The sequence below is a fragment of the Dermacentor silvarum genome, chromosome 9, assembly GCF_013339745.2.
Source record: "Dermacentor silvarum isolate Dsil-2018 chromosome 9, BIME_Dsil_1.4, whole genome shotgun sequence".
NCBI classification, from domain to species: Eukaryota; Metazoa; Arthropoda; class Arachnida; order Ixodida; family Ixodidae; genus Dermacentor; species Dermacentor silvarum.
Window position 1 is genome coordinate 67006634 of NC_051162.1, and position 27685 is coordinate 67034318.

The window sequence follows — 27685 nt, forward strand, 5'->3', positions numbered from 1 at the left end:
TTGTGTAAGCAATCACTAATCTAGTAGATCCGTGCCAAGTTCAAATTAATATAGAGTGTTTCTGACCTACACTATAATGTTTGCAGCTATCCTTCAAAGCAGTAAGAATTTCATTCACGGCGCGTTAGCAAACTCCCCAGTACCTGCAGGATACGGTATGTTTTCTGCCTTCGATAAGATGTAGCACGTCCCTACTTGTCAAACTTGTTGTGACAGTTACAAATTTATAACCATGACAATCCCGTGAAATATGGTCCCCGTCCCAAGCACAACAATGTATTCGTGCTCAGACGAAGTATTGCTTTATTCGTCGTTAGTGAAACTAATGACAGTGCGTTTGTTTTACAGCGGGATACATAAGTGTGATGAGATGGGGGTATGCCCCTGTATGATGATAAAGGGTAATTAAAGGTATCATGATATAGACAATCACGACACGAATTAGATTATTAGATTAGATTGTTAGTAATAAAGGACTGGCCGATAACTTCTCACGGCGTAAGTTTTCGGAATATCCGATTGATCACGCAGCACGCAGTTGACTTCCATAACAATGTTACAAACCCCATTAGACCATCATATATGCAAACGGATGAAGTGTAGAACCAGTGGCATTGGCCGTGCTCAACCGGACACCTGAACTAGAGGTATGAGGCCCTTAAAATCGTTGAACGTCGATCACTGATCCTTTGTGCTTCCTTGCTTTTGCTAACATGTGATAGTTTCACACATGTGTACTTGATGAAACGGAAATAATGAGTGTTCAGGTCTCATTTAAAGACCATACAAGGTATAGACAACAAGCACCGAATATAGATGAGATATAGTGCTGGCTGTTTATCCGCGGTGTGGGGCTTTATCCTCGGGCACCAACGGCAAAACACATAAATAATTACCAATACATACTATTAATTAGTCCTTCAGATTGCTTGGGACCAAATATGTATATAAATTTGAAAGACTGTGGCAGGTTCATCCACCTACCGAATTGAATAGGGCGCATATTTATAAATTACCTCGGCTACCCATAGTTTAACTATTGCTGACAGAACACACTCCCTTCCAAGACATCTGCGCTTTTACACAGCAGCCTGCTGATTAAGACTGCGACTGCCAGCTCTGACCAAAATACATGCAGTATTGTTTTCAGCTTTTTAAACTAAATATTCGACAATAATTTTCTTTGTAAAAGGGTACCTATTTTGTAATGAAGCATTCAGTTCACTAGTGCAATAAAAAACATACTTGTTTCAAAACTATTTTTATACTTCTGTCTTCAGAAAGAACTGCTCTAGAAGCACGTCATCAGCAGTGTGCCAACATGTGTCGCTGCTGTCTCATCTGCTGTCTCACTGCATGTCTCATGGCCAGGGAGTAGATACGGAGTGGCCTTTCACTTTCCTGTTACTTCAATAACTGAGATAAATATGATATGTGGACAAAAAAATCCACCAATTTTAGTCTGGATAACAAAATAAGCCACCCCGAAGTGTGTGTTATCTAGCCTAAGCCTGTAATTATGTCAGCCACGGAGATTCTCGTCCACATCTCACAAAATCGGTAAAGTGCTTTTCCTGTGATTAGTTTTGAAATAAATGTATCACAAAGTGGGTTTTTTTTTAAAGGAAAGATGAAGTTCCTTATCTGGTGCTACCTCTTCAACCACTAGTACGAAAGAATAAAGCCATTTCAGCTTGGTTTAAAGTCCGTAATGTTCGGGAAGGTATAGAGAACGGCTCTTATAGTAAATGAATGACGTAAAGAACACTTGTTCTCAGCCGCAACACTGTCACTATTATGAACGAATCAAGCGCAGGGTTCATCAACAATTTTCTATAGATTAAACACGAAGACTGATGAAGAAAGCTAAAGGCTAAAATCGTTGAATCAACTTAGAAAGGCGTTATCAACTTAGAAAGTTATCAAGCGTTGTATTGTTCCGAGGTCCTGCCATCAGCTTTACGCATTATTCAGTATTATGAAAACGCTACCCATTCTCCTGCCCAATGATAATTGTTAAAATTTATGTTCAGATTCTCACCAATTGCAAAGTACCGTCTTCTTCAGTAAGAATGACTGCCGCAAAGTGTTTTTCATCGTCGTACAAGTTTTGCTCGAGGGCTTCGATGTTAAACTGGAAATCGGAACCAAAATGATTTTTGTATGCAACATGAATTATAAAGATGTGCGACTTATCTAAAGCTATGACGGCATGTACACCGTAAATTAAACGAATGAATGTAAGGTATGTTAAAATCAGTATTGTCTAAGATAGTTTGTTCATGGTTGCAGTAGTTTACCTCTTAAATTGCCACACGGGTATAAAGGAGCCAACAATACACATTGGTCTCGCTTGTACTATTTTTATTTAGTCAAGAAATTAAGACTATTCTACAGTAATGATAAAATATATGTCGTGAGATTTCTAACTCTAATACGTTTCGGATAAATGCACACACAATAGGCTTTTCACTGTACACTATTTAAACCACGCATTTGCAAAAGAGCTGCGGTGTAAACACTTCTTTTCAAAAATGTAAAAGCCATCAAGTGGATCTCATTATCATCCTTACCATCCAATGTTTACATGCAGTCCAGGATGAAAGCCCTCCTAGTACTGTGCATCTGCCCCTTTCTAGCTTCAGTCTACACCGGTGTCATGATAAAAACTAACTAATGAAGGTTTCAATGTAACTTAATGTTGTTACATTACTTAGTTTTTATCTCGTTATGCATTGATAATTCACTCTGTAGATGATAAATATCAGCCCCGCACTTACTATGCATTTATGCGTAATGCAAATTGATTAAAAAAAGAGAGAAAAAGGCAGTACTTACATAAGTGTGTTGTGGAACCCCTTGCCGATATGTCCTCAAAAAGAACTCCGGGTGAAGGACAGCGCTTGGCTTAAGGTTGAGTGTGATATCGTCGTTGATTCTTACAACTCTAGTGTCTTCATCATCACGCGCATCGAATAGCTCAGGGTACACAATAGCTTGAAATTTCGGTACTAGAAAAAAATATAAAACCAGAGGTAAGCCGAAATTAATTATTTCTGAGGCTGCACCTATTTGAGTTCTTGTTATGTCGGTATCAGGCGTCAATTACAGCAGTTAGTAGAAGTGTGTTACATTTCTACAATTTACGGTGTACATGTCACGTTAGCATAAAGCGTATCTTTATTAAAACGCAAGCGTTTAATTCATCGGCGTTGCCGCGTGCCATTTCACTTTGGAACGATCTTCCTGACGATATCACCTCCATTGCAGATAGCCGAGCGTTCCATAGCCGTCTGCATGAACATTTCATGCCTGCGTTCTAACTGTTAAATACTTGTTGAATACGATATTTACTTGCTTCGGACACATTATCGCCTGTTTTTTTTTTCCTTCTTGAAATTAATTTTATGTTAAGCATTGTATAACTTGTTTTATTCGATCTGTATACTCAATTGAGAACGAGCATTGCGATTCTAATAAGCAATTTTATTACACACTTTAGCTCATGTTCCTATGTTTCTTTTTGATGCGTGTTATGATGCCTTGTAACTCCACGGTCACTTTGCTATTTACCGCACATATCTATATCATTTTTTCTGTATTTGTCACCATATATGTTACGTTATAGTTAACCATGTAACGCCCCCCTTACACTATGCTCCGATGAGGAGCCTGTAAGGTACTGTGAATAAATAAATAAAATTCTGTTTCGCAAGCACTGCAATTTTGAAGCTACCTTTACTTCACTGAACTCAAAACACCTGTGATGCAGCGACTTGCTCATCAATAGGTGTTGAGCAAGTTGAGCAACACTAATGTCGGTTAACGTGATACTTCCATAAAACCTTAAGCAATAACTGCAGGAAACCGGGAGCTCAACAGTTTTCAATCTGCATTTTGTGCCTTGTTAGTTTTTTTGTTTGTTTTTTCGTATTGTCGGAGTGTGCAGTAATACATAGCGCAAGTTACATGCATTACAAGGAGAGAGAGAAGCTCTTTATTGAATGCTAAAGAGGTCCGCCTGGCAGCACGCGTAGCAGGCTACACCAGACGGGTATGAAAAATGAACACATATGCAATATTACTCACATATAGCACTGTGGCACCGTAGGAACAGGCACACGAGCTGCAGCACCCTAACGAGGTATATAGTCGTCATGTCGCTCAATCCGCCTGCCCACACTCGCTAAAATTCAATGACCAGCGTGAACCTCCGAGTTTGGCCGAAAAATCTCTAAAACGAGTGACCATCCAATGTCCGAGCAAAACTTCGAACTGTTTGCGCATACAGCACAGCGGGCATTCTTTAGCGACTCCTTAACTGTCACTAAAACTTGGGAAAGTTTCTTGTCCTTCTTATGTAACCAGGTAAAGGTCGTAAATACGTGACGATGTAGGAGCGACTTTTTCTTAAGACAGGCGGGCGCGGTCACTCGTGGACATTATAAAATCAAGCAGTGCAATAGATTATTCTGACTTTTCTAAGCGGAAGAATAAAATTTCTTCTTGAGGCTCTTTAATATGACCTATTCGCGTCGCTTTGTCAGCTTATCAGCATTAAACCGATCTGAACTATGCTATTGCAAATGCCACATCTACCATAAATGACTTTGTGAGGGATAATTGATATCCTTAGGGGTTGCTGAACACGTAGCTTCAGAGAGAACTGCCACAGACCTTTCTCTGAGCTTTGGCTATATAACACAATTTTCTACGTAAGCGCCATTCTTAAGTTCGAAAATAAATCCTGCTTTGCTTGCCAAATGCCACTGCGAGAAAGAATCTACTCAGAAGCCATGTTGATAAAGACAACTGGGTAAATAAAAATGAGCTGATCAGTTTAACCACTGTAACGTTCTTATTCATACTTCTACTTCGCTTCTCAATTTCGCGACCATTGGCGGCGACCGCTTTTTTCGTCGTCAACCTGCGTGCAAGAAATGCCCTCTACGAGTGCACACTAAATGTTCCAATTAAAACAACGTTTACGTCACTGTGCGCTGTAGTGCTTCACAAAGCAATCGATTACATGGTCTTGAATATATATTGCATTATTTACATGCAGCCTTTCTCGCTTTTGCTGCCGAAATAATGCTGCATCTACTGTGTCTCTGGATACCAATCCCTCCAGGCGCGGGCCGGACATGTGCGTAAATAGCATGACTGCATGGCTACTGCAGTGCCGTCACTAACAGCAATGAAGCAAATGCATCTTAAGCATTCGCATATTTGCTAGCGCCATAAAAGGAACATATCAAATTTCTGCAAACTTCCTCGGTTGTGAATAATATAGGCCAAAATTGTTTTATTCCTACGCTACTCTGATGTCTCCAATTGATAATAAGACGCGTGACAAAACATTCGGAAAGTTTGTCTCTATGCCGCAGAAGGTGGAAGCATATCGCATATTTGTCATATTCGGATTCGCTAGCAGATGCATGTAAGCATATCGCTAGCGCCCTCCCTCGGGAACGGCTCTTCATGTGCGCTACTGGGCCTAAAGAAACTTGGGACCAACGTAGCAGTTGCGCAATTGTTGGCTGGTCGGTGAAGGGACAAGATGTGCCAATGCTCGTGGGAGTTCGCCTGTGTTACGTAGTGTTCGCATGTGTGGCATAGTCAGTCTGTGTGGCCATGTAACCGTTTTATTGTTCCATTAAATCACCCTCTTCTACAACGATTTGAGCGTGAATCACCGAAGGCGAGACAACATAATTCAGAAGTGGGATTTCATCCAGTGTTCCCGTCACCACCGAAGCCTCGTTGCTAACCCTAATGGAACGCTCGACGGAAAAAGTCAACCACAATGGCGTAGGAGACCCGGACGCTGACCAAGGTGACGCGATCTCGGCTCGCGACCTCCTCCAAGCCCTACAAGAAAAAGACAGGCTTTTTTGGAACGACTGACTCTTGGCGCTGCGACACAAGTTATACCGGACCTGAGTCAAAACACTAGCAGCTTTGGCGACTCCGAGGATGCTCCTGCGGCACGTGAGTGGATCGAAAATATACGAAGAACGTCGACACTTCACGCATGGCCCGCTGCGCATACGCTGGAGACAGCAAAATCTCGTTTGGTTGGTATCGGGCACGAAGTTCTAGAATCACGTCGTGGGAGGAGTTCGAGGGACGCTTTCGTCGCACTTTCGTGAGTCAAACACGAGTAGCGAAACGATGGCGGAGGATGCAAGAGTGCGTCCAACAGCTAAGCGAAAGCACGACTGCTTGTTTCCACTCTAAGGTGCGGCTTTGGCGTGAAGCGAACCTTGACTTTAACGATACGCCAAAGGAAGTTCTCACGGGTCTGAGATCTCTCACGCTCTGCACCATGCTCTTGAGAAGGACACATTGCGACGACGACGATTTGCTTCATGACATCCTCGTGTTTGGGCGCATCGAACGAGACCAACGGAAAGCAAACATGCAAGTTCGCGATGTCACCGCAGAGAGTGACAAGCGGTCAAAGGAAGGGGAGCGCGCTCACGAAGACAATGCAGCAAAGGATACGCCCAAAGCTGCGACTTCTTCTGAACCGGGCGTAGGTGAGAAAGAACCGACACAGGCAACGGAGAAAAGCTTGTTGAAAGAAAAAGAAGCGGATCATAATGTCCCAAAGGAGGCTGACGTAGGACCAGAGGAACTCAACGTTCAAGAGCCAGAGAAGACAAGCGCAATTAAAGCAAACGAAGATACTGCGGCCCCGAAACTATCAGACGTTGTTGCAGAACCAGGAAACAAAGAAAACGAAAGTGAATCTGCAGGAGAGCCGTCGAAGGAGCCACCCCGTGACTCTGAAATGTCCGGCACTCCAGAATCGGCTACTCAAGAAGCAGCCCCCGCCGCAGTTGAACAGCCTGAAAGAGTTACAGAAGTAACCAAAGACAAAGCGGTAGCGTCCGAGGAAGGAATCGTAAAGGCAGACGAAGCTACAGCAGTCAAGGAAGACGTAGCCCAGCTGGAGCCCATAAGCAAAACCACACCAGAAAGGCCGGAAGACAAAGTAATAGAGGCTGCAGACGAAAACAAGAAGTCTTTGGAGGCTTCCAAAGAAAGTGTGAAGCCGGCGGCTGAAACAATGTCCGAGGAAAAGACTGACAAAGCCACCGACAAAACAGCACCTTCCGAACCTACACCAAGGACGCCTGCGGAAGCTGTGAAAAATAAAACCGGTTTTTCCTAGTCGCCGTCCAAGCGCGGGAGGGGCAAGGGTCCACCCAAGACTTTTGACCCAGAAAAGAATGACACAGCTGAAGAGTATCAAGAGGAAGGAGAAACATCACTAAGGCAACGTCCGCAACGTATACGCACTTTTCCGGCAAGACTACGAGACTTTGTGTTGCGATTTTTTTTTTCTGTTTTCTCTGTATGCAAAAGAATTCCATTGTGCCAAGTTCTTGTGTAGTGTGAAACCTCCTTTTTTGTTTTTCTCGGGTTGTGGCTTTCGACAATGTGAATCCAGTCAAGACGGCCGGAAGAAATGACATTATGAACTACCGAATTACTGGGTGCTGTGGTGAACTTTAAGCGTATGTTCTTGGACAAAGTGCTTGCTTGCGTATTCGTTAACTTTCTGCATTAAGCTTGTAGTATTATGTTTCTCTTTTGCTGTTTGTATTTTATGAAATGTGAATTGTAGGATAACCGAGCATTTGTACAATTTTTAAGAAAAACATTATGTAAGGGTCACCTTAACGAGGACGTTAAGCTCAATTCAGGACGGCCGAATGTAAGCATATCGCTAGTGCCCTCCCTCTGGAAGCGCTCTTCATGTGCGCTACTGGGCCTAACGAAACTTGGCACACACGTAGCAGTTGTGCAGTTGTCGGCTGGTCGGTGAAGAAAGAAGACGTGCCAATGCTCGGTTGAGTTCGCCTGTGTGCCATAGTCAGCCTGTGTGCCCGTGTAACGTTTTATTCTTCCATTAAACCACCCTCTTCTACAACGATTTGAGCGTGAATCACCAAAGGCAAGACAACATGCAGTTTGCAGCACTGCGATATATTTCTTGGCACTTACTTACACATTTATAAATAACTGTTGCGTCTGTGTAGGTGTGATGACGCTGCTGAATACCGCGGTAAGGACGAAGGATGAGGTAGACAGTCCCACAGGAAGGGCTTTAGAGGAGACAGCTTCAAAGGAGACAACGCATACAGACACTGTATCAGTTCCAAGAATGTCATCTGGGATTGGGCTTGTAGCTGCGAGAAGCGCAGAATGACTGAGAAATTGAACTATGCGAAAACAAAAGGCTGTCTTCAGTAAGGAAGCTGGCAGAACAGAAAAGAAAGATTATCAACGATTGATTACATTGGACACAAAGGTAGCAATTCGCAGTAAGCTTGAGGATAGCTTTGTATCTTCGACAGTGAGCGGCCAAGTGGCGTACCAGGGCAAAAAGTCGGTATCTAACTTGTGCACGACATGTTGCTGGCAACAAATAGTAGCGGAAGCAGTAAAACACGCTTAACCTTGCACTCGGCGGCGCAAGGCTTCAAACAGCGAAGCTGGGCGATCGTAGCCCAGAATTTTCCGGAAGTGCGCGCGTTCTTTTCATCCTATTACTCATAATGATGGTAATTTGTTTTCGCGCGTCTCAGACTTAAGGACGTCACTGCTCGTTGCTTATCGCAGCTTGCAACACCGACACCGCGTTACAATGCCGACACCGCGTTCCACCGCGTTGCAATGCCGACAACGCGTTCCAGCAGACCCGCTCCGTGAATGCGTCTCTCTCTCTCTCGGACTTACGGCCGTCACTGCGCATTGCATAGCGCAGCTTGCAACACCGACACCGCGTTCCACCACGTTGCAGTGCCGACAACGCGTTCCAGCAAACCCGCTCCGTGAATGCGTTTCTCTCTCTCGGAATTATGGCCGTCACTCCGCGTTCCACCGCGTTGTAATGCCGACAACGCGTTCCAGCAGACCCGCTCCGTAAAGGCGTCTCTCTCTCACTCTCATTTTCTTTATCTCTCTCTCGAGCATAGCGCGCAAAACCTCTTCTTCACCTCGCAGAATACTGGCACGAGCGCGTGCGAACGCGCCAGCTGTGGACGAAGACGACGATGCTCGAACGCAATCATACGGTTCGCATAAATGAATGTACTGCAAGCGTTAATGTATAGCCTACTGGTTACGAGGCTCGCCTTGCGACCGTGGGTACGCGGGCTCGAATCCCGTCTCGGCAAGAAAGTTTACTTTCATTTATTGCTTTCTTCATTACTGATGATGATAGTTTCTTCATACGAACCACACATTACAGCTGGTTTAAACAGCTTCGCTGTTTAAAAAACCCGCATCCCCAAATAAAGTTGTGTAAGCACGTGGATATCAAAGCGAACTGCATGTGATGGAGCACAGCACCAGTACCTACATGCGCGCACAGTGCACAGCATTCAAAATCCACTAGTGTGCCCTGGAGCTGCCACTAGCATCGATCCCTGCAAAGAGGCTGTTACTTTTTTAGAACGCGAACCCAGATACTTAAGGACACCGCACAAGCGTGCACCAGTTTCTCGTAAAATAGGTTCAAAATCAATGCTTGAGGACTTGATTGAAAGGCACGCTTGGAGGTGTTTCAGCCGTGTCGATGAATGTGCATTTTATTGCGATAGCAATTATATGGACACTCCAAAGCAGCTTTCTGCCGTCGGCGTCGCCGTCGCCGTTGCCGTGAGGTTCCGTATGACGTCAATGGAAATGAAATCGTCGCCACGCGCCGCCCAACGCTGTATGTGCGAGTGAAAGGGCGCGAGGGACGCGCGCTTTCACGGGGAGTGAACCCACGGCGGAGAACAAACGCGCGTTCTGCGCCGTGCGTTAAGGGCTGCAGGAAGTAGGCGTCTCTTTCCTCCTTTACAATCACCATATATGTAGAGCAAACGCGCCTTCTTCGGACGCACGAAAGGCCGTGGGGGGGAGGGGGAGGGAAGAGAAGCGACGTTTATATAGCTGCAGCACCAAGTGCCTATTTATATCAGAGGCTCCGGCAACAGTCACCAACGTCACACGCATTTTGTGCGAACGCGGGAAAAACGCCGACGGCGTCGACAACAGTTGTGCGTGTTGCCGGTGCTGCTGCATGTCCAAGTTTATACAGCTGATAAAGCTACTATCATTACTCCGTATAGCTCTCTACAAATTTGCTATCGCAATTGATGCTTCGCCTTAGAGGTGAAACTGCGACAACTTTTTTCTCGGAAAGCTGAATTGCAAAGGCTTCCGGACGACGTTCAAATGTATGTGAGACAGACGGAAGTGGTGATGTAGAGCGGCGTCTGGTGGAAGGATAACTACTTGCGGTATCGGTCGATGAGCGCGGAAATGTGGAACGGTGTGAAAGAGACGTGCAACAATGGTTGGGTGAGAGGCCCCACCGGAAAACTCGCCCGCTTTCAGACGTTTCGTTACCGTACGTCTTGTCTGGCTGGCGCCCGCTAGATACACGTTCTATATCGCCGCGATAGCCACAATATTAAAAAGAATGAGGTGGACGCAAAGGTGGTTAGCAAAGGGAGCTTAGTGCTCTGGTCCGATGGGCAGACAGTCTCAGGTGGCATTGAGTGCACTTTGACCTCAGGAGTTCCAGCAATCCCGATCAAGGCTAAGGAACAGGAGGGGACCCATGCGCAGATCAGGCCATAGACGCCAGCTCCTCCTTGACAGTGGCGTGCAAGAATGTACTAGAAGGCTCAGTAGACCAGAGAAAAGAGTCCTCCCGATCATGACACGCAGCTCGGTCCCCGTTGTACAGTAGTTTTCGCACAAGTAAAACTGCAAGCGTACGCACTGAAATTTGTCTAGGAGCGGATACGTCGAGACTGAAGTCAGCGATTGTTGCGACGAGCGCAAGTGCAATGAAGCCAGGCCTTTACGAATGCCTCCATCAGTCTCAGTAATTGAAGAACTGACGCGGTGACTGAGTTCATTAACATGCTCAATGTGTGATATGTCAGACTGGCCGAAGTGTTATTTCTGAGCACCTACGGTTTCCTTCTCAAGGGCGGAATGAACCACCGGCGTGTCACAATTTTCCCGAAGCTGCTCCTGTTCGTCTAAGCAAGTAAAGTGATCTTATGGTTTAGAAACAAGGCCTTCATCCTGCTCATCAGATGAAAAGGGACTTGGTAGAGCTTCAACAGATCGTCCCATCGGTTAGCAGATTTTGGTTGGCCGTAATCGTCCAGCCAATCTTCTACATCTACATAGCGTAGATGAGCGAAGACAGAGGGATCACGCTGTTAGCCCCTTATGTTAGGGAAATGAGCACCTGGCGGTGTCAGCAGGCTGAGAGTAAAACCCCCAAGATAACCTCCAGCACTTGAGAAGCAGCAGGTAAACAACCTTTCATGAGCCGAAGAAACCCCAACTAGACCCAGCGCAGCCCATGATAATGACATACGGGCGACGAATTGAAAATGAAAACGTAAGATGATGATAAACTATTTACAGATTAAAAAGAAGTGGCACAATAAATGTACACAATACATATCCTTGTTTAGCTTCAAAGGACCCAAAAATCTCGGATATGTTACCGCGAGCGTTATAGCTTGAAATTAAATTTCTTGTTGTTATGGAACTCAATCGCCCATTTTTGCTGTAGATGAAAGAGGTCCGATGAGTTCGCTTGAAGCACTTTTCTTGGTTTCATTGTAAGACGCACCACAGCTCACGCATAAGACGCATTGTCATGTCATGGCATTAGTGCAGTGTTTAACGTATGTGTTATTGACGACTATGCCTCAGATTATTTTTTTGTTAATAGACTTACTGCTTTAGAGAATCACTGCGCTGATGAAGTGCAGTTCAATGAAAGGTTTTTGGCAGTGTGACTTGTTTTCACGCGAAGGTCACCTTTAAAGGACGTTTTCACAAGGTGTACGTTTGCCTAAGGTTCACTGGTGTTCGCGACATCCTTGGTTCTGTACTATGTGAGAAGGTCTGCGCTGGACTTGTGTAGCACATTCAATTGATGACCTCGTGGCTAAATGACATACCACGTTACCATTTTAATTTTGTGGCGTATGTCAAATGACACGCGATGCAGCAAAAAACTACGCGCGACATGCACTGCTCAGAGTCTTGCGAACACATTATTTTTATCCTAGTTGTTGTTCTATGGGGCAACAAGTTTCAGCTTTACCTCATGTGCTGCGTATATGAGTTTCTTTGAAAAAGAAATGCGATGAAGGTATTGATGTTCTTTTCTTGCACGTTCGCGTCGGTTTTGTGGATATAAATGAAAACCGACTGGGAAAAAAGACACCTAATAATCTTGTGCATGTCCTACCAGAACCAATGTTATTTCATAGTGCCAACTAAATCAGTGGACATAATTATACACACACCGCGCACTTGCACCTTCTGAAGGATTATATAATTTATCAACTAAAATTAAGACAGCGCTAAATTAGAAGTGGACGACACTGAGCAGCGCAAGCACATCGTTTGTGCTGTTCACTAGTTCTGTTCACATGTAATGTCGTTTTTCGCTCTTTTAATTTTAATTTATATCATGAACCAATCATTCAAACCAAAAGTATTAATAATATATCGTCTTGACGCTATCTCAGGCATTCACGCGAAATTGGCCTTCAGACCACAGACTCCGAGGACTGCTGGTGGTTCATTGAGGTGGGTTAAGTTGCACTGGTCTGTCGATTCGGCCACAATGCTCGGCCACCAGCTACCTACTCGTAGTGCGAATGGGTACTGCAGGCCTGTGTCGCTGCTGCCAGGCGCGGTACTTTGGCGCAGGCCACATTCACAAAAAGAAACATTTCTTTTCGTGCTTTTTTAAGTAATATTTTTCTATAACCTTCCGAAGTTCATTTTTGCGTGTAAAATTGAAACGTTGTTCACAGTCACTCTGGGAAATGTGAGAGCTAATCAGTGCATTAGATAAAACGAAATGACCGTTTCGTTCTTTTATGTAGTCAAATGGATCCCAGCTAGAAGGAGTGAATTCATTCATATTGGCCGAACTAGGAAAGCCTCAGTTGAAAGAGGATTGTCTCACGGCTTTCACATGGTTTAACCACGGTCAAAGAAGTCGAACTCAACAACCTTCGAATGTTAATTATGTGAATGTAAGGCAGCAGTACTATGGTATTTTGGTTATCGGAAACGCGGAAACAGCCTCACTGTTCCCGCGTTGTATATGTACATTCTAACTTCCATGTTTCTCTGTTTGTGTGTGTGTGTGCGTTGTGTGTGTGTGCGTTGTGTGTGTGTGCAATAATCGGACACGATTGTGCGCGGCAACCCGAAACAAAAACACCGAATAGTACAAGCTGTGTTTGCGTGCCTCATGGAACCGGCTTGAATTGACTTCGTGCGTGCATTTACCACCCCCAGGATCATCTGGCCTGCTATTGGCACACCAAAATCTATGGAGATCCGAGGCCACCTGTGAGACGTTTTTGGCAAATTTACTGGCAGGGCTGCCGAGAGAGAGAGAGAAGTGGGCTGCTGGTCCCGGGCCGGACTCGTATCCATGGCTGAGTGACCCGACGCCGACATTTCGCACGAAGCGGGGCCACCGGCGCGGTCCGATGCGGCCGAAGCCGTCGCTAAGCCTAGCTGGCCGGTTAGGCCTAGCTGGCTCGCCACTTTGTCCGGCGCAAAACAGGCGTAAAATCCGCAAAAATGGGCGGACTCACCAAAATTTGGGCTCTACGTGCTCCGGGTGTCAAGCCGAAACCGATCGTACCGTTTTGGACGTGCTGGGGTCGAATGGTCCTCCCAAAATTGGCCTCATCGACGGAGCCGACGCGAAGTACGTCCACTCGCTCCGAACGCTCCGCAGCCTCGCCTGTGCATTGAGCCGGCGAGTTCTCTGCACCCCTTTCTAGAATAATGACCGAGCCACTGATGTCATTAACGACGCGCCCTGGTGCATTTCATGTAGCAGCAGTAACATTCTTTGCGCCGCAGACGGTATCACAACCCGACTTCCCCAGTAGACTAGTTAGTGGACCCAGACACTTCTAATGTGTGATTCAAGAACAGTGATATCAATCACTCCATTCATGCAATCACTCCATCCATGCATTATCCAAGCTCACCTTGATTCTGGACCGAAAAATGCTTCGTAAACCAGCAACAGAACGCAGAACGATCTCATTGAGGCACTGCATGCTGCGATGATGCAATCAATTATTCACTGCCTGGAAGGCAAAACTGTGTCTCTCATATGCGATACTAGTGACTGTGGACACCACGAGCAGTTGTCTGTTGCAATAACGTACTTCAATGAGGAGAATAACCGGCCCGTAGAAGTGTTCACCGCACTAGAGCGACTTCTTAGTGTTGACAGCAGCTCAATATTCTCGGCACTGGAGCGAGTTCTAGGTGTTCTCAAAACCACGTGGACATCAGTGAACTCTGTTTGCTTCGATGGCGTTGCTGCCATGTCAGGGCACATTTCAGCGGTGCAAGCCAAACGCAAAGAGAAAAACAACAGAATATCATACGTCCGTTGTTACGCTCACTGTTTGGATCTGGCTGTCGCTCATGCCTCTTTGTCAAGGTCCGAGAACAAAATTCTTTTTGATTTCTTCTGCAACTTGCAGCTAGCATACAAGTTCATAGAATCTAGCCCAATGCGTCACGCAATTTTTGAGCATATATTTTCGGCGTTAGGCACAGGTCTAACGACGCTAAAATGTTTGTCCACTACCAGATGGGCTTGCCGGGCAGAAGCCGTCAAAGCAGTGCGGGGTAACTACTGCGCCTTGGTAGACGCCGTAGAGGAAATCATGGAAAACACGCAGCATTCGGAAACGCGAGCAAAAGCAAAAGGACTTCTCGCACAACTGGAAAGCTTCGAGTTTCAATTCCGTATGGAAATGGCCCATCCTGTGCTGCAGATGGTCATCAAGGTTAGCCGCATGCTCCAGGACCCAAAAATATATCGTCTTACTGCGTTCCAGGGAGTGAACAATCTCCAAGAAGCTCTCAATGAAATGAGGCTGGACGACAGTGCATTTACAAAGGTGTTTCAAGGTGCCACAGAGATATGCCGGACTCGCGGGATCAGTATTCCTGCTGTGAGACAGAGGAAAGTGTCTAGACGCGCAGACGTGAACTTCGCCAGTCAGTTTTTTCACGAAAGAAAGAAGGAAGAACTCCGCTTCAGCTTTTATTGCGATAGCAATTATATGGACACTCCAAAGCAGATTTCTGCCGTCGGCGTCGCCGTCGCCGTTGCCGTCGCCGTGAGGTTCCGTATGACGTCAATAGAGATGAAATCGTCGCCGCGCGCCGCCGAACGCTGTATGTGCGAGTGAAAGGGCGCGAGGGACGCGCGCTTTCACGGGGAGTGAACGAACGGCGGAGAACAAACGCGCGTTCTGTGCCGTGCTCCCTTAAGGGCTGCAGAAGTAGGCGTCTCTTTCCTGCTTTACAATCACCATATATGTAGAGTATAGTGAACTAGTCTTCTAGTTCACTATAATGTAGAGCAAACGCGCCTTCTTCTGACGCACGAAAGGCCGTAGCGGGGAGGGGGAGGGAAGGGAGGCGACGTGTACAGCGGCACCAGGTGCCTATTTATATCAGAGGCTCCGGCAACAGTCACCAACGCCGCACGCATTTTGTGCGAACGCGGGCAAAACGCCGACGGCGTCGACAACAGTTCTGCGTGTTGCCGGTGCTGCTGCATGTCCAAATTTATACAGCTGATAAAGCTACTATCATTACTCCGCATAGCTCTCTACAAATTTGCTATCGCAATTGATGCTTCGCCTTTCAGGTGAAACTGCGACAATTTTTCTACCCCATGCTTGATGCTTCCGTTGAAGAAATTGAGACAACATTCATGCAGGAGACCGTCGTTCTCATATCTGCGATAATGAACATTCTGCGCCTCACTGCCAATGATGAGGAGATAGACGTTGTCACTAAGTATTTTGGCATGGAGTCTGACAGCTTGCGTGCTGAGCTCCGCTTACTGCAGGCACAGGTTAGCACAGAGTACATAAAGCTCGGTGACTGTAATGAATGGCTAGACTGGTTGCAACAAAACAGCCTAGGAGCGTTAGTTTATAAGGACTTTTTTTAAATGCTTAAAGGCTTTGCAGTTGTCCCTGTCACTAGCTGCTCATGCGAGGGGACGTTTTCAAAGCTCGTCATTGTGAAAACAAAGCTGATATCAACTATGAGTCATGACCGGCTTCGGTAGCTGCTTTTACCGTTCGTTGAGCAACAGATTGCATTGTCAACAAGTTCTGAGTCAGTCATCGAACAGTTCGCGACAAAATCGCGTAGATTTTTGCTTTAGACTTTTCACGATTGGTGAAAAGTACTATATCTCCCACGTGCTACACATCTTTAATAATCTAGTCAAAATATTTTTACCGTAACATAACATATTGATTAGTTTGTATAATGTTTGTTGAGCATGACATAATGCGTGCGTGTTATCTTGTGCAAAAAAAGTAATTATAACCCTTGTTTCTTTACATTTTTCTATCAAGCGCCAGAAAGTAAGATTATCAACTGTACATTTGGATGCTCAGAAGAAAAAAAAATGGCATGTCATAGCGTTTATCTTCAATGATTACTAAATATTGTAACTTGCTGTTTTTTGTATTTTTAATCTGCGGTATATTCTCGTGGTTTTAAGCGTTGCCATTACGTTGTGTATTGGGTGGCGTTTTTCGTCCTCTGCATGAACGTTGCAGACGCCATAGGACAGCTTTCGCCATGTGTAGGTGCACCCATGCACCTACACATGGGTGCACCTGTGTAGTGTACTATATTTTCCATACTAGCAGAGTCACGTTGAGGCACTATTTTTAAATATTCTGTGCTGTTAAATATGCCATATGTGTCGTATCCTTCTCTGGTTTAGAAAGAATAAAAATTCTTTGTACACGCGTTGTGTCACTGACGCCTCAGATGCGCAGGGACTGCCTTTCTTTGCGGAAGTTTCACAAGAAAGTGAAACCAACTGCTTAATATTATTTTGTGTATGTTACAATTCAATATTGTTGAAATCAACGTTTCATAACCATATCTCGTCTCAGCACTACAATATGAGCGGAAGGACATCAGTGGGAGTGCGTTGATAAAAAGGGGGGTGCTCTGAACCTCGCCCCCCTCCCCTAATAAAAAATCCTGCGCACGCCTATGCTCATGATGATAATTTTGTGCGTACTTGTACGCCACCTAAATCTTTGAGTTGTAACAAGCTTCACTTGAAAAACGTGCATCTTAGCTCGTCAAGCACGCAGCTGTCGTATCAGCTCGATGGTGTGCAGAACTGGAAACAACAATGTCAGAAATAAGAGCACAAAGGCTTGTAGAGTGCATTAGCTCTGATGCACCTGACAATTTGGCTCCACAAAGCATGGTTGTGGCGTACAGCAATCAGAGCATGCCTCAGTTGCCGGGCGCATCGGGCGCAGGAATAAGAAAGTCCTGGAAGATATGACTCTTCCTCGAACGAGTGCGCTAGCATGGAAGACAGCTACCCTCGCATCAGGCTTCGTGCATTTTGCGTTTATAGACAAATATGCGGAGAAGGTAAGCTCGATAGCGGCTTTCCTGGAAAAAAAGTAGAAAGGGTAGAAATTGGGGAATGAACAAAAGAAGCATACATTTGGGGCATATAAAAATACAACTTGAACAGCTCATAAATAAATGTAAACCGCGCAAATGTATTGAAACTGCTTTAAATTTCCAGCAAGAAGCCGAGACTACCAGTAATCAACCACAAGACAAAGAAATCATGCAATATGGGAGAAACAATCAGCCATTTCATATTATTTTGTGCTATAGCTTTCTGAAGTCTCGAATAAAGCGACATTCTGGGCTCATAGCAGTTTTATCTTTATTGAAATTTTAAAATGGTATTACAAATTTGTTAAGCATCATTTGATGCGCAATGAAGACCAAGCAATTAGATTGTTGTGCAAAACTCGTGCAAGCACAGAGAACCGGTAAGAATTGAATCTTCATCAAATATTTTCGTATTTAGCGCACATTTTCGCGTTGCATTAACGAATAAACCCTTATCACTTTTTGTCGCGCCTCAGTGTGAATATTTTTCGCTGCTTCCAGTTTTTTTTTCTTTTCTACATCATTCCATGTTTACTGCAATTGTGCGGTATACAGCAAGCTATCCTATATATAGCATCTTTCCAGGTTTCAGCACGTAATTGTTGGTATCTAGAGCCTTTAAACAATGCCTCTCGTAATGTAAGCTCTGAAAGAGCTCTTCAATTTACAGTGATAACACGGAACCAGCAGCAAGAACTGGCACACCGTGCTTGAAACCTTCCGCCTTTAACAACGAGCGACAAGGTCAAAAGTTGGCAGTCGGCGCGTCAAACGCTTAGCGCCCGCTTCTGAACCTGCCACTTCTTCTTTCTGGTGTTTTACGTGCCAAAACCAGTTCTGATTACGAGGCACGCCGTAGTGGAGGGCTCCGGATTAATTTTGACCACCTGGGGTTCTTTAACGTGCACTAAAACGCAAGCACATGGGCGTTTTCGCATTTCGCCTCCATCGAAATGCGGCCGCCGGGGCCGGGATTCGATCCCGCTACCTCGTGCTCAGCAGCGCAACGCCTTAGCTGACTGAGCCACCCCGGCGGGTCTGAACCTGTCACTGAAGTGATCTATGGTGGGCGCGTGTAACGCTCAGGCAGAGGGCTCCATATTGAAGTGCAGGTGGCGTGACGGCCACTAAAGAGACAAGTGGAAGATGATCTGGCCATGTGCTCCAGTGTTCACCACCGTTGGTGTTCATGGTCAAAAATATCAGCTACTACATACTAGGCACGTAATGGTCATGCTTGTTGCTACGACCTTTTCTGTCGTTTAATTGTTTTATACTTGTGCGGGCATCGCGTTCTCTCCTTTAACAAGCGAACAAAAAAATGCGTGCGGCGTTGGTGACTGTTGCCGGAGCCTCTGATATAAATAGGTACTTGGTGCCGCAACTAAACGTTCCCTCCCCCCCCCCCCCACGGCCTTTCGTGCGTCAGAAGAAGGCGCGTCTGCTCTACATATATGGTGATTGTACAGGAGGAAAGAGACGCCTACTTCTGCAGCCCTTAAGGGAGCACGGCACAGAACGCGCGTTTGTTCTCCGCCGTGCGTTCACTCCCCGTGAAAGCGCGCGTCCCTCGCTCCCTTTCACTCGCACATACAGCGTTCGGCGGCGCGCGGCGACGATTTCATCTCCATTGACGTCATACGGAACCTCACGGCGACGGCGACGGCAACGGCGACGGCGACGCCGACGGCAGAAATCTGCTTTGGAGTGTCCATATAATTGCTATCGCAATAATATAGATGGAGCAACCGGAGCCGAGCGCTTAGTGTTTACTACCGTCAGCTTCCTTTATTCGCCTCTGCTTACCGCATATTGATAGACACCAGAGTATGATTGAGGCAGTGGTTCTCATGCCACCGTCTTAACTTACTCATTGTACGTACCTATGTTTGAAACTCGAAACCCTCGGTACAGTAGGGCACATTTATTTTCTAATAAGGTGTCATTTTTCGACATTTAAAAGGACGATATATCTTGCGCCACGTCCAGATTGACCAAGACAGCCATTTACATACGCCTATTCTTATGCGAAGGAAAAGAAGAGGCAGCTTGTTGCGATATAATTTAGGCAAAAGAAAATTTAAAAGCAATTTAAAATTGTTCTTGAAATTGGTGCAGGCCGCTGTTGCATCCAAATATGCTCTCAGACAGATGATGAAGATGGCGATCAGCAAGGCGCGTTTGTGGTTGTTGGTGTGCTATCTTGGCCGTGGCGTCACTGTGTATAAATTTAGTAAATATGTGTTGCCCACTCTTCATAGCCCTCACAATATTCCCATTATTAAGTGGCTTTCCATTTCAACTTTTGCATAAGAGCGCCCAACAAAGAACGTTCAGCGCAAGATTCTTGAAGAATCCAAAAGAAGCAGTGAGAAACCTCTATAGAAAAAGAGTGACAGTGCACGTCATGGATGGTCATGAAGTAGAACTTTTTTAATTGCTTGAAAGTTCCGGTAAACAAAACATTTCTTGTGGCTCTTTTACTTTCGACGACTTACACCTTATTCATGCTTGCTACGGCGTGTTCGCTTTGTTTTTGGTCTTCGCGTAGGTCTCCTGTCTTGTAGGCATTGGCCATTTATGCATATCTGCGCAACAAAGATAAACATTGTTAATCAACAATGGAGCATCACACAGACACACACACAGCACTGAAAAAAATGCATATAGGAGATACAATATCCGATAATGGCAGTGCAAATAACAGGAAGTAAAAAACCCACCTCTTATATTTTTACCAGGACGCGTACATCATACGCAAAAGTACACCCAGCAAACCTGAGATATTGGGTTTTTCACTAGAAGCTGATCGAAGCTCTTTTCTTACACTTTTTTACTTGCGAAATGACAGCGTACGTAGTATAAAAAAGAGAAACATTTGAGATCCCCCTAAAAGCAGCACGAAGGCGCGAAGAAAACTCGCGCAAGTTTAGGCCAAACAAGTTTTGTAGAAGAAAAAAATTAGGGACAGCTTCACACTACTGGTGCGAAGATGGGGCAAACAGCGAAGCTGGCTAATCGGCCACGTTTTGAGGAAGATCATCCCGGGATCGTCGAGAGCCCAAGGAGCAACGAACACTCGGTCATTAAAGTATCTCACGCTCAAACGCTTTTGCTCGGTTTCGTGGGCTCGTAACTCCGGATCATCTGCGAATGGCCTATGTTTCGCCGCCGCTTCGGCGGCGCGATACTCGGCATCGGACCGAAGTCGTCTCACTCGCTCTCCAGTAGCGGCGCGGTGGCTTGCGCGCCACGCTTCCTCTTTTTTGGCCGCCCCATCTTCGCGGCGATGTGCTCGGCGCGCAGACAGCGGGGCTTTTGTGTCGCCGCGACGGCGACGCACAACTATATATCCCGTGGGTCTGCGCAGTGACGTCACGGCTCTGCGTCTCCGTGTCTGCGCAGCCGCGGCAACCACTGATGACGTCATGGCTCGTCAAAGCTAAGTCGATACTGCGCGCGCGATGATCTCACGGCTCGCGCAGCTGTAGCGAGGATCGGCGCGGTCGGCACAGCGGGGGCGAAGCGTTGCTAGGCGACATATGGCGACGTCATCGCCAGGCGGAGGTTTTGCTGCGTACACTCGACGGACCATCCTCGAGCTTAAAAAGCTTCGCTAGTTCACATGGGCAAGTGCCATTGAGCTTGGACCCTTACTGCACTACCTCCAAGATCTGCCCACATTTCGGGCGTACACCAGCGGACTACCTCCAGCTTAAACAGCTTCGTCGTTAAAAATCACCCAGTTCGGTTGATGAAACCCAGGAAAGACACTTTCTCACGGCGAGTGCTCTACCATCTGTCCAAACCAGCTGCCGAGCATATTCTAGAGCTAGGGTGTATTAACTGACAGCTCGAACGCCAGAGCCGTGCTTAAGATCAATCATATTTTTTTTAAATTCCTCAGGGGCAGGAAGTTCAATGAAACAAAATGTACTTTCTTCGCGCGCTAAGAACACGGCTAGCAATATTTTTGTGCTCAGTAATATCTATATGCAAAAGTATTAAAGGCACGCGCAACGTCAGTACGCTGCGCGTGCCTTGGGCGACCGCCGGGGTCCGTCGTGGTGCTGCCCCATGTTGCACCACTTCGCAAAAGAAGTTTTCATCGAAAATGCAGGTGAAAGACGCTGTCGTGCTTCCCGGAAACTGATATTCTCTTCGACTTTGATAGTAATGATCTCCTTTTCTATTTTCCAGGCTGCGCAATATCTGGAATATGCAGGCATGCTGCCATCGCAGTTCGCGCAATGGGCCTCAGCAGTACATTCGTCAGCAGAGTGATCTTTTGTAGCGCATTTCGCACAAGTTAGTCGTCCTCGGCAGCTTCGAGAAGCATGGCCAAATCTCTGACACTTGTAGCAGCGTCGTGGATTTGGAATGTAAGGTCTTACACGCAGTTTGAGGTAGCCTGTTTCTATTGCATCCGGGAGTGTGCTAGAGCCAAATGTAAGTACTATGTGTTAGGTTGGTAGTTCTTTGTTGTCGCGCCTGATTTTTATGCGTTGTACATTTATGACGTTTTCTTCTTTCCATCCATTCAGGAGTTCTTCATCAGTCAAATCCCTTGACGGTGTTTATTGTTCGGTGCGCACTAACAGATATGGTTTTATCGCCAAATGCCACCAGGTTTGTAAGTTTCTGGTACTGCAATTTGTCTTTTACTTCAATCAAAAGGTCACCACTTGCCATCTTGGTGGCTTTGTAGCCACTTCCAATGACCTCCGTTAGACATTTTGACACCAAGAAGGGTGAAATGTTTATCACTTTTTTGTCAGTGTTCTCACAGTGAATCACATGGAAACGTGGGAAAATTCCGGTGGTGTTTGTGAAGAACTTAAAGGATTCATCGGTGCACCCTCTTTTTATGAGAGGGCGATCAGGGAGTTTGGGGTAGGGGGAAGCCATACAAATAAAGTGATTTCGGCAGGTGTGCCAGCCGCCAACCGCGGAGCCCAACAAGGGGACGCGACAGGGTTGTTATTAACAATACCTGCCAACGCCAGCTGTACACAAGCATTATAACCAAATATGATATAACCAAGGTTGGCTATCTCACACAAGGTTAACCCTAGCTGCCTGGAAAATCAGAAATTCAGAAGTCAGAAGGAGACAGGAAAGATTGATAGTGAGAGAAAACGACGAAGATTGAAGAGGAGGATAGAAAAAGGCAACTACCGATTTCCCCCGGGTGGGTCAGTCCGGGGCTGCGGTCTACATGATGCCGAGGCCAAAGGGGTGTGTTGCCTCCGCCGAGGGGCCTTAAAGGTCCAAACACCCGGCTTCGGCTCAACCCCCAGGATCCCCTTTTCCCCGGACACGGCTAAGCCACGTACGGTAAACGCGGGAGGGTCCGACCCTCATGTGCTCGGGTCCGTGGTGTCGCAACACACCAAACGCCTGCTGACGCAGACGCCGCTGCGGGGAGCTCGTGCGACCAATGGAGGTGAGGTCGCGGGACGGTCACGTAGTCCTCCACCTGTCGCCAGGCTCAAAAACAAAGTGTGTGTCTGTGTTGAAGGTTTAAGTACTCATGCCTTAGTGGATACCGGTGCTACAGTTTCCGTGATGAGTGCGTTGTTTAAAAAAATTGTCGCAGTTTCACCTGAAAGGCGAAGCATCAATTGCGATAGCAAATTTGTAGAGAGCTATACGGAGTAATGATAGTAGCTTTATCAGCTGTATAAATTTGGACATGCAGCAGCACCGGCAACACGCAGAACTGTTGTCGACGCCGTCGGCGTTTTGCCCGCGTTCGCACAAAATGCGTGCGGCGTTGATGACTGTTGCCGGAGCCTCTGATATAAATAGGCACCTGGTGCCGCTGTACACGTCGCCTCCCTTCCCTCCCCCTCCCCCCTACGGCCTTTCGTGCGTCAGAAGAAGGCGCGTTTGCTCTACATATATGGTGATTGTAAAGCAGGAAAGAGACGCCTACTTCTGCAGCCCTTAAGGGAGCACGGCACAGACCGCGCGTTTGTTCTCCGCCGTTCGTTCACTCCCCGTGAAAGCGCGCGTCCCTCGCGCCCTTTCACTCGCACATACAGCGTTCGGCGGCGCGCGGCGACGATTTCATCTCCATTGACGTCATACGGAACCTCACGGCGACGGCGACGGCGACGCCGACGGCAGAAATCTGCTTTGGAGTGTCCATATAATTGCTATCGCAATAAAATTGTCGCAGTTTCACCTGAAAGGCGAAGCATCAATTGCGATAGCAGAGAGAGAGAGAGAGAGCAAGCGAGAGAGGAAAGGCAGGGAGGTTAACCAGAAGTCAGTTTCCGGTTTGCTACCCTACACTGGGGTGGGGGATAAAGGGGTTGGAGAGAGTGCAAAGAGAGAGAGAGAGAGCGAAAAAAAAACAGAAAAAAAACACAGGCATTGGTAACAAAGGAGGCGTTCCAGTCACAGACGTTCACACAGGCCAGTGGACTTCAGGAACCGCAGGAGCGCTTGCACGGCCTTCTGATGCGATGTTGAGTCGCGTCGATGTTGCAGAATTGTTTCTTCCGAAAACGGCTGGTCATCCAACTGGTTCAGCACGACGGAGAGCGATTGTAATTGCGATAGCAAATTTGTAGAGAGCTATACGGAGTAATGATAGTAGCTTTATCAGCTGTATAAATTTGGACATGCAGCAGCACCGGCAACACGCAGAACTGTTGTCGACGCCGTAGGCGTTTTGCCCGCGTTCGCACAAATTGCGTGCGGCGTTGGTGACTGTTGCCGGAGCCTCTGATATAAATAGGCACCTGGTGCCGCTGTACACGTCGCCTCCCTTCCCTCCCCCTCCCCCCTACGGCCTTTCGTGCGTCAGAAGAAGGCGCGTTTGCTCTACATATATGGTGATTGTAAAGCAGGAAAGAGACGCCTACTTCTGCAGCCCTTAAGGGAGCACGGCACAGAACGCGCGTTTGTTCTCCGCCGTTCGTTCACTCCCCGTGAAAGCGCGCGTCCCTCGCGCCCTTTCACTCGCACATACAGCGTTCGGCGGCGCGCGGCGACGATTTCATCTCTATTGACGTCATACGGAACCTCACGGCGACGGCGACGGCGACGCCGACGGCAGAAATCTGCTTTGGAGTGTCCATATAATTGCTATCGCAATAAAATCGTTTTGGACACAAGGTAATGTTCGCGTGGGACCGAAAGACTATTTTTCGTGGAGTTGGGGGTGAAACCCTGTGGCCAGTTGGTGTTTGATCCGCTCTAGTGAGTGTTGGTGGACAAGATTTTCCAACTGAATTTATTGTTTGTGAACACACCACTCACAACACCATCCTTGGGATTACCTTTCTTGGTGAATGTGGTGCATTGTTAGATTGTGGGGCTGGTGAAATTTCCCTTCGAAGTCATGTGATATCACCATTACCAGAAGTATCTGACGTGGACACGCAGGGAGTCTTTTCCGTGTCCCATGGCAACCTTTTACCGGCTCAAGCTGCGACATTTGTTCCAGTGATTTCCACGCATGGCCATCCGCATCGCTGCCATGGTTCAATTGAGCCATACTCCCCTACCATGTTGAAGAAAAATATACTGGTTCCTCCATCGATTATAGAATGTGTAGATGGTCGTGCTCACGTGTGGACGGTGAACATGCCTATGAAGCAAGTTTTACTGCCGACTGGACTCAAGCTGGCCCCCTTTGACTCCGAGGCGACTATCTCCATTGATGCCGTTGACGCTTCTACCGACGCGAGTGCAGCGAATCGCGACTACACCTTGGAATTCTCCCGGATGACGAACAAGTCGCTATCCTCTTCTTCGGACAGAATTGCAAAAGGCGCTCGTCCGCTATGCGCCAGTATTCGATCTCACGCAAGACCAGCGTCCCATTTCGCTTCCGGATTCACGAACGCAACACCGTATAAACACGGGACAAGTGAAGGCTATTCGCCAGAAGCTGTACCGCGTCTCTCCTGCAGAACGAAAAGTTATAGACGAGAAAGTTAAAGAAATGCTACGGAAAGGTGTTGTCCAGGAGTCTTGCAGCCCCTGGGCAGCTTCGGTGATAGTTAAGAAAAAAAACAATTTTGCGAGGTTCTACGTTGATTATCGAAGACTTAACGCCACTAGAGCACTGCACGGGCTCGGGCTTACCCGAAAGCCCGGGCCGGGCCGGGTAGAACAGTTTTATTGCGATAGCAATTATATGGACACTCCAAAGCAGATTTCTGCCGTCGGCGTCGCCGTCGCCGTCGCCGTAGCCGTGAGGTTCCGTATGACGTCAATGGAAATGAAATCGTCGCCGCGCGCCGCCGAACGCTGTATGTGCGATTGAAAGGGCGCGAGGGACGCGCGCTTTCACGGGGAATGAACGCACGGCGGAGAACAAGCGCGCGTTCTGTGCCGTGCTCCCTTAAAGGCTGTAGAAGTAGGCGTCTCTTTCCTCCTTTACAATCACCATATATGTAGAGCAAACGCGCCTTCTTCTGACGCACGAAAGGGCGTGGGGGGGAGGGGGAGGGAAGGGAGGGGACGTTTAGCTGCGGCACCAAGTGCCTATTTACATCTGAGGCTCCGGCAACAGTCACCAACGCCGCACGCATTTTGTGCGAACGCGGGCAAAACGCCGACGGCGTCGACAACAGTTCTGCGTGTTGCCGGTGCTGCTGCATGTCCAAGTTTATACAGCTGATAAAGCTACTATCATTACTCCGTATAGCTCTCTACAAATTTGCTATCGCAATTGATGCTTTGCCTTTCAGGTGAAACTGCGACAACTTTTTTCATGGGCTCGGCCCGGGCTCGGGCACGGTGTGTTCTTTTTGACCCGGGCCCGGGCCGGGCTCGGGCTTTGTGGTGGTGTGCATGTAACGTGCAGCGAGTTATTCTCGGGCGTCTGAAATCTGAAAAACATTATTTTTCGGTCTCGGGCTGGGTTCGGGCCGGTTTCGAGTCGGGCTTGGGCCGGGCTTGGGCCGGGCTTGGGCCTAAGGTAAAGGGGTGGCGGGCTGGGCCGGGCGGGTAACGTAGATTATTTCCGGGCCCGGGCCGGGCCCGGGTCTCGCCATAAAAGTTTTGATCGGGCTCGGACGGGCAGCTCAACGTAAAAACGGGCCCGGGCTGAAAAAATCGGCCCGTGCAGTGCTGTAAACGCCACCCCGAAGAAGGACGTATACTCTTCGCCACGCATCGACGATTCTATCGATTGCCTTCATGCAGCCTCGTATTTTTCCTCCGTTCACTTAGGATCGGGATACTGGCAAATACCGATGCACCCGACTGATAAGGAGAAAACTGCCTTTGTGACCCCGGACGGACTCTTCGAGTTGAATGTCATGCCTTTAGGTTTATGCAACGCTCCAGCAACTTTTGAAAGGTTTATGGACACAGTGCTAGGCGGATTAAAATGGGAGATCTGCATGTGCTATCTCGATAATGTAATCATTTTTGGAAAAACACTAGCACAATGAGCGACTTGGCGTCGTACTGGACCGCATACAAAACGCAGTACTGGTTTTAAACTCATAGAAGTGTCACGGACGCTCGGTATCACGTTGATTGCGCTAGATTGGGCGCGTTGCAATGGGAGCGAATGTGACAGTCGTAGAGCATTGTCGGCTGCTTGGCTGGGCCGAACGGCGCTAGCCATCGGCGATGGAACGCGTCGGCTTGCACGCGCGATGGTGTCCCAAGCGCGTTCCTGACGCATTCACTCAAATTACTATACTCGCGGACAACTTTCTGTGGCATTGAAGGGAAAGCTACGGCGCGTGGATGCTGCACGTGTTACTGCGCCAAGTAGTCCGGCAGCGTTTGACAGTGCTTTTGGTTGCTCGGAACAGACGCTGAATCGACGCAGGTTCCAGGTGCGACGGTTTCGCGTTTGCTCAGACGTTGATGGGAAAAGCCGCAAAATCAGTAAACTTTTATGCTCAGTGGTGTGTTCGGTCTTATTTAACTGTTGCTAATGAGCTCTTTATGTTTTCTCTTCTCCAGCCTAAACCACTGTGAATTGGAACGCGGGACTCTTTTCAGAGGCGCTCTCACTTGTGCGCGCTTTGTCTCTGTAGCTTTCCCTTCATTGCCACAGAAAGTTGTCCGCGAGTATAGGTAGTACTGCAGAAACGCTCGTCTAGCTTGCGCTGTGACTGTGCTGCGCGTGCCGCGC

At 47.2% G+C, this 27685-nt stretch overlaps 1 protein-coding gene across 1 annotated transcript in view; it reads right to left on the reverse strand.

Moving 5' to 3' along the window:
- The window catches only part of LOC119465283 (uncharacterized), a 35327-nt gene extending 30987 nt beyond the window's left edge, over nucleotides 1–4340 (reverse strand). Inside the window, exons 1-3 of the mRNA XM_037726080.2 lie at nucleotides 4090–4340; nucleotides 2839–3011; nucleotides 2042–2134 (exon numbers count right to left, since the gene is read on the reverse strand). Coding sequence (XP_037582008.1) covers nucleotides 2042–2134; nucleotides 2839–3011; nucleotides 4090–4159 — 336 coding nt within the window. The 5' untranslated portion in view covers nucleotides 4160–4340. The remainder of the gene's footprint in view (nucleotides 1–2041; nucleotides 2135–2838; nucleotides 3012–4089) is intronic.
- Between the last annotated feature and the right edge of the window lie 23345 nt (nucleotides 4341–27685).